Below are 13,421 nucleotides of genomic sequence, written 5' to 3' on the forward strand. Positions count from 1 at the left end.
ATTAATGAAGTACAAAAAGGGCAAGTGTAGACTCTTACATCTGGGTAGGAACAACCCCAAGAACCAGTACAGGTTGGGGACTGAGTTCTTGGAGAGCAGTGAAGGGGAAAGGGACCCGAGGGTTCTGGTGGACAGAAGGATGACCATGAGCCAGCAATGTGCCCTTGTGGCCAAGAAAGCCAATGGCATCCTGGGGTGCATTAGAAGGGAGTGACTTGTAGGTCAAGAGAGGTTCTCCTCCCCCACTACTCTGTCCTGGTGAGGCCACATCTGAAATATTGTGTCCAGTTCTGGGCCCCTCAGTTCCAGAAGGATAGAACACTTCCTGAAAGAGTCCAGTGCAGAGTCTCTAAGATGATGAAGGGAGTGGAACATCTCCCTTATGAAGAGAGGCTGAGGGAGCTGGGTCTCTTCAGCTTGGAGAAGAGAAAAATGAGGTGTGACCTCATTCATGTTTATAAATACGGAAAGGGAGAGAGCCAGGAGGATGGTGCCAGGCTCTTCTCAGTTATGTCCAATGATAGGACAAGAGGCAATGGATATAAATTTAAACATAGGAGGTTCCATATAAACATGAGGAAAAATTATTTCACTGTGAGGGTGACAGAGCACTGGAACAGGCTGCCCAGGGAGGTTGTGGAGTCTCTCTCTCTGGAGACATTCAAAGCCCACCTGGACACATCCCTGTGTGACCTGCTGTAGGTGACCCTGCTCTGGAAGGGGGATTGGACTTGATGATCTTTTGAGGTCCCTTCCAACCACTAACTTTCTGGGATTCTGGGATTCCTGATGCATGTGCATGGACCAAGTCCCAAATGGGTGTCAGGCATCTCTTGCTCCCTTCTGCTTCAGTGTCAAGTGGACAACAACCCATCTGGTGAGGCTGTAAGAACAGAGGGGTGCACCAGACAGTGTAATGACCTCAGATAGTGGCTAACACTGTTTTGAGGGAGGGTTGATCCTGTGGAGCCCGTGAAGGCACCAGGTATGTTCAGGCTGTCTGAGATGGGCTACACAGGGAGTGTGGGAGACAGGTTCCTCCCATCAGGTAGGGCTCAGCCCATGTGGACATTTGAACTAACCTGTAAGAAATGCTGAACAGGGGAAGGAGAGTCTAAATTTTGCTTCTACCTCACGTAGGGTGCTTATTTCAAGTCCAAATTCTGTCTTCCTCACCCAATGGGGATTTGGAACCTTCAGTGGTGGGGTTGCTCACTGCCATGAGCTGGAGGGAGTGGAGATTTCCCTGTCAGGCAGTGCTCCTGTGCAGGGCTGGAGGTTTCTGAGGAAAGAAAAGGAAAAAAATGAGTCACCCCTTTCCTTTCTGTCTGGAAACCGAGCTGTCACATGCAAAGGGAGCAGGAACAGGGGTAGGAGAGAGAGTAACTGCAACCCAGAGGGGTGGTTTGCACTCTGCAGTGCATTTTATGAGACTCAAAATTCAGCAATAACCAAGGCTGTCAACTGTTGCGTGTATGATGCGCGCACGGTGTCGTGATGGAAATCTCAGGTTCTTTATGATATTCTGAGATGTCTTCTCTAGAATTACTGAAGTTTTTATTAGTAAGAAATGCAATAAACTCCCCTCGGAAGCTGAGTCATCCCCTGACTGTTTCTAAAAAATTCCAGGCAGTCACTCTAGATCTAACTTGTCAGGTGCAGGGTGAGTTGGCAGCCAACCCCACTTATTCAAAGCCAGGCTAAAAGTAAAATGCAGAATTACTTTATAAGAGAGGAAACGATACTCTCTACATTTAAGAGGACATTGAAGAAGGTGAATGTGGGATATTATCCAGGCAACGAAGATAACTATGTCATACAGTGAAAGAGATGTTCTCAAAACACATTCAGGAAAATAAAAATGTAATCAATGTCTAACTTTCTCTCATGTTCCTGTCTGTGACCTTGTGAGTCTGAGAACAGCCTGCCTATCAGTTCCAGAGTGATTATCACAGTGTGCCATGTGATGGAGATGTCATCAAACTCTACTGCAATGCCTAAATTAGTCTCTGCTAGCTGCAGATAAAATGCAGTGTGAGCCACTGGGACATCTGAGTGAATGCTGAGGCCATGGCTGTCCTTTGCCTCACTGTCTGAAGGGGTCAGACCCCATGCTGCTCCCTGCTGCATATCCCCAAAAGGGCTCATCTGCCTACTAAGCTGCTCATGGGGCCATTTCTACCCTGCCTCAGTCCACATGGGCTGGATGAGCACAGACCTGTTTCAGGTGTCTGTGATGTCTCAATGACCAAATGGGGTTAGGGACACGCACATCAGATGCTCTGCAGGCAGGTCTTGGCAGACAGGGAAGCAGATGGGAACTAAAGTGACCAGTGCAGCCACAGATGGAAGAGGACATTTATCCATGGGCTTAGGGGCTATGGGAGCTGGCAATGTCTAAGTTAGGAACCAGTGAAGTGGTCTCAGGAGGGTTCTAATTCATCATCATGCTGCACCTTGAAAATCCATTTGACAAGGATCTCTATGGGGGAACTTTTTAATATTATTTTGCATTGTCAATGGAAAATGTAGGCAAATGTTCAAAAACACTATCCATGGATTTTTGTGCTCACCCCAGAGACTGATGGTGTTAGACTTGTTCCTAGCTAAACTGTATTTCAATGTCTTTTGTTTTAGTCCCATGTTAAAAACCAACACTCTCAGAGCTCCTTGCATGCTGCCATACCTCCTCCCTGGGGACAGGGCTTTGTGAGCTCTGGTGACACAAGTCTTTGTAGCTACTGCTTGTTGCCACCATCACCCTGCATGAGGAGCACACCTCGAAGGCTATTTCACCCATTTTCAAGTCCACATGTACAGCCCCAGCGAAGAGCCCTTGCAATAACATAGAATCAGGTGCTGGTGGCCACTGGAAGAACAACTACAAATGTCATTATCTGATGCATTTTGGGGCATAGACAGCTGTACATGTGGGTGATGAGAAGTTTTTTTTGGAGTTTCTTCATCCATGGGCTTGTGGTAGGCAGCAGTGTGTGGACTCCTAACCTGCTGTCAATATGAAATAGAACACAGCAGCCAGAAAGCTCTTGAATGTGTCTGGTCCTCCTGCATGTGCTGACACAGAAGATACAGAAGAGAAATAACCACTCTGTTCCACCTGCAGCATGTGTAGATACCTATCTCACAACTGCAGTGGACTAGGAGGTCCCCCTGGTTTCTGCTCCAAAAAGCAGTAAAACGTGAAGGGAACCAAGACATTCAGTGCAGCACTTGTTTGTGGCCTAACAGAGCTATGTGTTCAGTTCCTACCAAAATTCAAGGAAAAATAGTCCCTCAGCTCTGTAAAGTGAGTCTCAAACTATGAGCTGAATGAGATTACCCACCAGTTCCTAGCAGCCTGCTTACAGTTTTGTTCTTCTTGTGATTTCTGCATGAAAACTCTGGGAAGTAACCCTGGTACATGTCCTCTCCTTTATTCCAAGATCTACATATCTCATATGGGATATATATCATATGGGAACCTCCTCTAACAACCTGAGCAACCCTGATTTTTCAAAGCACATACATATAGAAGTGCAGGCCCAAATACAGAAATCCAAAGATGCTTCCCAACATGCCATGTTGCTGCAGAACCTTTTCCAGTTTGTGAAAATTTTGAAAGATTGCCATGTAATAGCTAATACTGCTCCTTGATCTAAAGAACAAGTGTCTTCTAGGAAGGTGTAAGATCTTTCAGCCAGGATTTACTTCTCTTTCCTACATTGATTTTTTGTGGCTTCGGCATAAGTAGCATTTGGAGTTTGCTTCAAGTTTTTGTGTTCTTTCTTTCCACTGACTAAACTGAAAGCTGTGGGCACCAGCAAGCAGAAGGAGCACTGAACACACCAGAAGGCACACAAGCTGAGGTAGGACACAAATTGTCTGCTTTTTCTGATGTAGATGAAAATGGTTTCAGTAATTAAAATACAACTTACTCCTATTTCCTTTTACTAGCAGTAAGCTTTCTATTTGCCGGGAGCTATGATCACAAACTGAACTTCTCTATGAAAAAGACAGTCTTGAGAAACTTTATTTGGCAGAAAAAAAAAAAGGTGGATTTATATATCTGGGAATGTTTGCCAGATGGAATATAACAACCAGCTTCTGGATCTGTTTGTTTTATGGCAAACTTTTAAAATAAAATGTGGTGAAATCAGACTCTTGATATTTTTTAATTACTGTTGCACATGTAGAAAAATAAATAAAATTCTAAGTTTAAATTAATTCAGTGTTAATTCTAAATATTATATTCTATTACATTTACTCTTGGTAATGTTGCTCCTAAAACACAAAGTGAGGGCTAGAAAGAAAGCCAATGGGAAGTTTAAAAAAAAACATGAGAACTTCTGTTTTTTCCAGAAGTGCAGTTGCAAATTCAAGTGAACTCCTATATAGCAGCAATACCATAACTGCTTTCCTATTTGAGTAATGAGCATGAGACTGTGGTGTCCAAGATCCTCTTCAGACTATTTTGATAAATAAAATGCACAGAACATCTCTTTTTCCTGGCATAAGATGATCTATGTATTTAGCAACCGCAATGGTGGTTCAAGGGTTGGACTTGATGATCTCTGAGGTCCCTTCCAACTCAGCCAGTTCTATGATTCTATGATTCTATCACTTAACAGAGCAAATAACAATATTTTGAATTAACAGTCTGATTTCCCTTAACTTTTTGTATGCAGCACACCTTATTAAAATAGGTTCTTTGATAGTTCCTTATGTTATAGTGAATGGAGTGTTTCAAAACAGTAGATCTGAGATCAGCAATTTGGAAAAGGGGAGTTTCGTATCTGCACCTCTAGCAACAGTAAAGGTTTTGTATTTACACCTTTTGCAGCAGCATCCCTCCACCACACTTCTCCAAAAGGAGTGTCCTTTTGTCCAGGCATGGCATGGAAATCAATATAAATGTCTGCTGAGATGCTGGATGACTCGATTGACTGCTCTTGGTTTAGCCTTCCATGAGGACTGGAGGTAGCCCAGGGCTGCTGGTGCTTCCTCAGTAACAGCCTTTTTGACATACAGGGTGGAAATCTATTAATATCACTAGAAGCATTGGTCTCACTTCACAGGCAGGAACCAGGGGTCACACAGTGAAGTTCAGCTCTGGTTGTTACACTTCCAGGTGTAGTGAAATGAGGCAACCAGGTGCCACTAATTGCCAGGGAGTGAGCATGAGCTTGTGTTAAACCCACCTGTGCCTGATTAGGGCGGGCCTCAACTGCGCATGAGCAGGATTAGGGGGCAATAAAGGCAATTAGTGGCACCTGGTTGCCTCATTTCACTACATCCAGGAGCTAGGGGCAACTTGTGAATATAAGACATGTGCTGGCAGCTGAGGGTGATGTCCTTCTAGCCCAATATTCAACCTTGGATGGTGGCAAGAAGTAAGGCTGGTGAGAGCCTGATCACTTCCTAGAGCTCTTTCCCCTTGGTCTTCTCATCCTGACTGCTGTCCAGGGCTACTGGAGAGTATATCCCTACCCAGGCTTTTATTTCCCATTTATTGCTCCTGCATTTGTCTGATCCCATTTCGACCCTGCTGAGCCCCCTCACTGCCTGCTGTGGCAGCAGCATCTGATGCTGCTCACTTCCCACTCTGCAGAGGAGCATACACTTGTATTTGTTTGAAAGCAAACTCTCTGCAACTCTCCTGAGCACCCCAAGTCCCAGTACTGCAGAACCCTACAAATAAAGATGCACATTCACACCACCCAATAACTTCATGACTCTGTAAACCTTGACCACATCTGTTTTCAGCCTCCTCTTTTCTGTAGTGAACACTCAGGATTTATAGTTATTGCTCTGTTTCCTTGACCATTCCACTGATCCCTCTCTGCACCTTCTCTAACTCCCTAATATTTTTTCTTCTGGTGTAGAGGCACAAACTGCTCACTATGGGTATGCCTGGGGGTTTCATACAAGGTGATTCCCAACTTTGTTCTCCATAGCTTTCTTCATGATGCTTCTCATTGCATCCTCAGTTGCTTGTGCTGCTGCAACCAATGCAGTCGTTTGACTTCAGAAAATGGGTAATGATGATCCTGCCAAACGCCCTTTCTTAAATGTTTCAGCCAGTTTCAAGTTCACATCATGTAGGCATGGTGTAGGGTATTATTCCCAGTATGCATCACTTTACATTAAACATAAACACACATCTTCTACCCTTTCAGTATGGCATCTGCCAACCTGGTACCTTTCTTCTCCAGGTTATTCATAAAGATATTGAATAAATATGGCCCGAGTACCCAACCCTATAGGATACTATTGCGAATTCTCAAGGTCCCACGTGTTGCTTCTTACCCTTCAGTTAGATTTCAGCCCACAAAAGAGCATTCCTTACAGTTCTCTGGCAACTTAGTTCCTCAGTGCAGACCCATCATCAAGGCTTTGGCAAATGCAACTGTATAAACGTGTCCACACCCATATATCCATGTCAAATGACCAGCATGCCCCTTTATCCATCATCCTCACAGCCCTTCAGCAGGTGACTGGGGCAAAATCTCCCATTTTAGAAGACTTGCAGACTCTTTCTCAGAACTCTCACATTTCAATGAGTTCAACACCTTTCTTCTCCATTACAGACCCCCACACACAAGGTACAGAGGTGGAAAGCCATCTCAGCAGTGCTCCCAGCACTTAGACAACCAACTCGAGGCCCTCAATCTGCCCTCCCAAGCCCTTCTTGCAGCTGAGAGCTGCACTGGTGACACGCCAGTCCCCTGGCACTGTGCCTGATTGTAATGGTGGCTCTTGTGCCTTGGCTGGCAGTCTCACAGTTGAAATCCTTTGGGATAGTCACATGAATGCCATCTGATCCTGATTACTTATTGGCCTCTCACTTATCTGGTTGGCTTAATACTTCCTGTGCAAATCCCCCAAGGTGATCTGGCTTCTCTGACCTGTTTGCTGCATCAGGCATGAAATTACCCCAACACCTTTGGTAAGGAAAAGTGAATTCACTGAGTTTCTCTGCAATGGTCTTGTGGTCCCTAAGAGAGCTTTTCCCACCAGGTAGCCCTGTCAATTCCCAAGCAATCTTTCATCTTTCAGTGGGTTTACAAAACTCACTATCAGTTGGGGCATCCTTTACATTGTGCTTTTTTTCTTTTTTTAATGCTCTCAGTTTCCTCTCCATATTTGATCTGCCATAGTACCAACTGTCCTGTTCTTCTCATTTGGACAAGCCTTCTCCTTCCTAAATGGTGACCCATTCCCTGTAATAGTCCTGCTAACTCATCAAATGATAGACATAGGGATCAATATTTATTAAAATATCTATTTCTTTTGCAATATAGTATTCTAACACAGGTTTTGTTGAATTTTCTCTGTGTTTTCCTGAACAGTCCCCAAAACCATGTACACTTCATTCTGCTGGTACTGCTTCTCTGTCTCACATCACTGCCAAATCCAACTCAATTGTGCTTGTCAGTACAGGGTGCCCTCCACCAAAACCTGCTTGAAGTAGGACCTGTGCAGCACTGAAAAAGAAATCTCAATTTGTTTGGGGGAATAATTATTTCAGGCATCCTTATTTCTAGCATAATTTCTTCTTTCAGTGTTCTGCTGCAGCATCACATCTTTATAAAGGCACCCAGAAGCTCCTGCTGCTGCTATCTGCTTTCAGCTTCCTACTCACACTTAGCATTTTCTGATGACTATCTTCATCTTGATGAGGAGTTTGTTAATGCCTTCCTAGTACTATATTTTTATTATTAGAGTGTGGCATGCCTGCCTTTAAGGACTCTATAGTGCTTCTCTTTAGCCAGGATATTTTTACTCTGTTGCAAGGATATAGAATATAGATTCCTTCATGCATAGTGCCACTCCTCCACCTGGGCATCCTACACTTATCACTACCATAAAGCTGGTTGCATAAAGTGATTGGATTTGCCTTCCCTGGTTATTGCAGTTGAGCTTTATTTCCCTTCTGGCCTTCTCAGAGACAGACAGTGCCAGTTCACTGCCCTCTCAGGTCCCATCAGTCCAGCCCACTTGCTCTCCCATGCTCGTCATCTCCCCAGTTGCTTCTAATTAAATACTCCTCTGCAAACCTCTTGTTCTGGAGCTCCAGCAGCCTGGTTCCGCTCAGGGTAATGGTGCAGTCTCCCAGGTCTGTATCACATCACCCAAAAGATCCATCAGTTCCTTAAATACCTAAGTTTCTCTTCTCTACTGACTCATCTATGCACTGGAACACTGACCTGAGCTTCCCTCTTGCTTCATAGCTGAGTCCTGAATATCCCACCTTCATCCCTGGTGCCCACAACAATCACAGCCACCAACAGCCTCTCTTGTGCACCCCTGGGAGATCTGCACAGACATCCCATGAGATCTGCTCCCCAGGCAGATCTGAGCCACTCTTGCCTCCAGACAGCCATCCCTATCCCTCCCTGTCCCCAGCCCTTTGCCCTGCACACACATGCACAAAACCTGCCCTGGGCAGGCAGACATACATGTCTCACATTGGGCAGCCCCTACTCTGCTGCTAGACTGCTACCTGTATCCCAAGCTTAAAATCTTATCATTTTGGGGCACTTCTATTAATTTAATATCTCATGCAATTAAACAAACCTTCCCTTCCTTTTGCTCTATCAGTTCCCCCCCTGTCTGGCATACCCATCCATTTTTTAAGGATGTTAGATTCACCTTTGGCAAGGAATGTCTTTCTGTTCTGTCTTTACTGTAAACCATACCCAAGTGATACTAAGATAAGGCTTAGGGCAGACACCATGGTGGTTAACAACTCTCAGCCTCTTTCTCTTAGACATCCCATAATAGCTTGGAAGTTTTATTCAGATAATTTGGAGAGGAGTCTGAGTACTGGCTTTCTTGCCGGATACAAGGATACTGAGTTTTCTGTTACACATGTATATCAGTTTCCTAAACTAAGGCCTTTAGCTGGAAGGAGAAATGAGGAGCACAAAATAGCTTTAATGGCAGTCTTTAGCTAGATAGCCTTTATATGAAGAGGTCATGCAAAGTGGTTCAGCCTCTGTGCTTGTAGTGCTCTCCACAGGGTACAGGAACCCAAGGGCTTTTCATCAATTGAATTTTCATTGCCCTAAACCCATCCTTCAGTAGATGGCAAGAGGCCACAAGCTATCACTTGTAGTGCTCAGCAAGGCTTTGAATTTATCCATGCTTCAACTTCTTCATCCTCAGTTGACTCCTCTAATGCACAGGTTTCACAGACAACAGGAAAGCTTCAACAGATCCCTTTTCTGATATTTTCCTGAGTTTGGGGTTTCTAAATGCAGGGCTGCTTGGGCCATAGCAAAACAGAGCCAAAAGGGATCTTCCCTTTGCAGTACCTTGGGCTGCAATGTTTCCTTGCAAAATGGGATGCAATCAGGAGGAAAGTTGGTCCTTGGTCCCACATAGAAAACTTTTAAGTCAAACGGTCACTTTGTCCAGAAAGCAAAATCATTCAGAACTCCTCTAATTGCAAAAGAACTGTTCTTAGGAAGCATACCGTGTCTCTCCCCTCCATCAGGAAAGAGGGTCTCAAATGAGATTATTTCTTTTAGGACCAAGAGTTAACTGACCCTGGGGCTTTGCTGAGCCCCAGTATCCAGTGTGCCCACTTTAGCATTCCTAAGCTCAATAGGTATTATTTTTATTTTCTAGAGGAATAATTGCAGGCTCTGCAGGGAGACCTCAAACCACCAGGTTTCCATCTCATGACAGGGAGGATAAATCCTGCTTCATGGAGCCCAGCCCAGAGCCCAGGGACTGAGCTTCTCACGCCCCTCATCACAGTGGAGATGGATAGAAGGTGACTGCTTGGGAACATCTGGTATTAAGAACATAGCTCAGGCTTCCACACCATGTCTTGAGTTCACAAATTATCTCCCATTTACAGCACACTGGGAATGCTGCACTGGGTGACTGGGAGCTCAGGGCACCCAATCTAGGGCCCAATTTCCCCCCTAAGGAGACTCCACCTCTGTGAATCAATTAATTTCAGATTGTGAAGTTGGTGAGGTCCAGAATAAGAGATATGACATAGTCATGTACCATCATCCCCTTATCACTGGGCAAAATGAAAAGCTTCTTTTTCATGCATCTAGAAACTCCATGTAGTTCTTGGTTTTAGGTTAAATTTTTCCATGCTCGATCTCTAGAATGTGTTGGCAGATGCAGAGAGGAAATTGCTCCCACTGCTAAACAAGCAACAACTCTGAAAGCTTCATTTCAGAATACTACCAGCTGCAGGTCAACTGAGAGAAGAAATCAGGGGTTCAGCAAGGAAACAGACTCTAAAACGAAAAAAAATGTATGATTTATAGTGTTTTAGTGATGAGTCGTTTTGATTTGATTGAATTATAGCCTCATAGGAGGAAAAATGTCACTCTCTGTGAACACAGCCCATTTTTTCACAAGCCTTTTTCATTAGGGCTGCAAATGTGGGCTGCCCTGAAAGCTGCAGTGCATGTAGATGCCTGCCTAATGCACAGCAGTTGAGCATCAAAAACATTGAGAAAGTGGTAAATGAGGCAAAAACCCCACAAAAAGAGACATAAAAGCCATCAAAAACTTACAGAAAAGAAGAAATACAACGTTAGGAGAAGGGAGTTGAAAAAGGAATCATGCAGAACTAGTGAAGTATTTATGTGCTGAAGGTCAAAACATCCTTAATGTCCAAATGTATACATTTTGATTTATATCATTAGACCTCTGGTATTGCTCAGGAAAGTTCAGTGGCATGCTGCCAATAACTTAGCAGAAAAATATGACTGATTCCAGAAGGTAAATTCAGATCTTTTGTCTTGAAATCCTAATTTGAAATGCAGCATCACAAGTGCACAGTGATTTCTTCTCTGATCAGATTTTGGTGTTTCTGTGGCAGGTAACTGGGGGCTCAGAACCTCTCTGCTGCAAACTGGCTGACAGCAAGCTGGCTTGTTTTGGATGGAGAATACCAGAGAATTGCCATTAAAACATTCACATAGTACTCATCTTTAAAGGCAGCACTTTGACAGATTAGACAACAACCAGATGCTGTAATACAGAAACTGATTAGAGAAGGCCTTATGCCTTGGGATGTGTACTTACTGAGACATCACAAGTGATTACTCATTAATGAACCTTTGCTTTCCACTGCCTTCTGTATCTTGAAATTTCTGCCCTCAGTGAAACAGCCCTGAAGATCTGAACTCCCTGCCTGGCCTGTAGCCACACCACTTTTTTTTACTTCGGCAGGAGGATCATGAATATTTCCAACATGGCATTAAACAACAGCTTCACCAACCACTCCTTCAACTGTATGATTGACAGCTTCAAGCAAGTAATTTATCCCATCATGTATCTCTTCATCTTCTTCCAGGGTACTGTTGGAAATGGCCTCTCCATTTATGTTTTCTTCCAGCCTTCAAAGAGGAAGACCTCAGCAAACATTTACATGTAGAACTTGGCTGTTTCAGATCTCATGTTTGTAAGTACTTTGTCTTTTGGGGCCACATATTTACTGTTGGGATCAGATTGGATATTTGGTGATATCATCTGCAGGATTATGATTTACACTCTGTATATGAACATGTACTGAAGCATTTATTTCCTCAGTGTGCTCAGCATGGTTTGTTTCATAGCCATTGCCTACCCATTCAAACACTGGAAAATAACCATGAAGCGTGGCAGGATTTTGTGTGCTGCCATATGGATCTTGGTGCTGGCAGCCTCCAGCCCTCTGTTAAGCAAAGGAGTCACTGGGTACAGAAGCCAAGCCAAGTGCTTGGACCTCCACCCTTCCAGAAAATCCAAGCTCCTCATGATGAACAGCTTTATTCTTGTCATTGGTCTCATTCTGCCATTTTGCATACTTATAGTCTGTTACATTTTTGCAATCAAAGCACTGCTCAGGTCCATGACTCTGCAGCACAAGGAGGCAGCCTGTCACAAGAAGGCACTGCCAACAATCATCATCTCTCTCATCCTCTTCCTCATCTGTTTCCTGCCCTATCATGGACTCCAAACCACCCACCTGATGCATGGCAGCTGCAGCCAGGCCAACCTACCCTTGCACAAAGCACTGGTGGCTGCGTTCTGCCTTGCTGCCACCAACAGCTGCCTTGATCCTGTCTTCTACTACTTTACTGCTGAAATTTTCAACGCGAGCATCTGAAGGCTGTACCACAGGTAACTGATGCAGAGGTGCAAGGTGCTGCATGTACTGTCCCAGTGGGACATCTGTACTGGGTCTGTTTTGTTCAGTGGCAGAGACTGTGTGGTGCCAGACACAGCCAGAGAAAAAGTGTCTGGGAGACAGCTCATTGGGGATTACCAAAACTGAGGCAGGATGATCAGAGGTCAGGTGCCCACATGTGATCCCTGGTCCTCTTCTACATAACAGTGTAGATATAACTGTAGTGTTCACCCTCCCCAGGAGAAGTGATTGAAAGGGATTTTCCTCTGATGACACCAAGCTGTGTGGTATGGTTGACATGCTGGAGGGAAGGGGTGACATCCAGAGGGACTGTCACCAGCTTGAGAAGTGGGCCCATTTCATGAAGTTCAATAAGGCCAAGTGCAAGGTCACTTGGATCATATCAAGCACAGATACAGCCTGGGTGGAGAATGGATTAAGAACACCCTGAGGGAAAGGCCTTGGGGTGTTCGTTGAGGAAAAGCTCAACATGAGACAGCAATGTGCACTTGCAGCCCAGAAAGCCAACCATATGCAGGGCTGCATCAAAAGGAGTGTGGCCAGCAAGTCACAGGGGGTGATTCTACCCCTCTACTCTGCTCTTGTGAGACCCCACAAGCCACACTGTGTCCAGTCCTGCAGCCCCAACACAAGAAGGACACAGGCCTGTTGGAGTAAGTCCAGAAGAGAGTCATGAAGATGATGAGGGAGTTGAAGCATCTCTTGTATGAACACAGGGTGAGAGAGATGGGGTTGTTAAACCTGGAGAAGAGGAAGAGGAGAGGAGAGGAGAGGAGAGAGGAGAGGAGAGGAGAGAGGAGAGGAGAGGAGAGGAGAGGAGAGGAGAGGAGAGGAGAGGAGAGGAGAGGAGAGGAGAGGAGAGGAGAGGAGAGGAGAGGAGAGGAGAGGAGAGGAGAGGAGAGGAGAGGAGAAAGAAGAGAAAGATAAGATAAGATAAGATAAGATAAGATAAGATAGATAAGATGATGAGAAGAGAAGAGAAGAGAAGAGAAGAGAAGAGAAGAGAAGAGAAGAGAAGAGAAGAGAAGAGAAGAGAAGAGAAGAGAAGAGAAGAGAAGAGAAGACGAGACCTGAAAGGAGGTTGTAGCAAGGTCTCTTCTCCCAAGCAAGAAGTGAAAGGACAAGGGGAAACAGCCTCAAGTTGTGCTAGGGGAGGCTTAAGTTGGGTATTAGGGAAAATTTCTTTACTGAAAGAGTGGTTGAGCACTGGAAAAGCCTGCCCAGGGAAGCAGTGAAATCACCATCATGGTTT

The 13,421-nt window shown here is 44.7% G+C and overlaps 1 protein-coding gene across 1 annotated transcript; it reads left to right on the forward strand.

The window, feature by feature from the left end:
- Nucleotides 1-11,215: 11,215 nt before the first annotated feature.
- CYSLTR2 (cysteinyl leukotriene receptor 2) lies at nt 11,216-12,127 on the forward strand. The gene is given in 1 exon segment (XM_008492800.2): nt 11,216-12,127. A coding segment is annotated over 1 exon segment (912 nt).
- The last annotated feature ends 1,294 nt before the right edge of the window (nt 12,128-13,421 follow it).

Source organism: Calypte anna, chromosome 1 (genome assembly GCF_003957555.1).
Source record: "Calypte anna isolate BGI_N300 chromosome 1, bCalAnn1_v1.p, whole genome shotgun sequence".
NCBI classification, from domain to species: domain Eukaryota; kingdom Metazoa; phylum Chordata; class Aves; order Apodiformes; family Trochilidae; genus Calypte; species Calypte anna.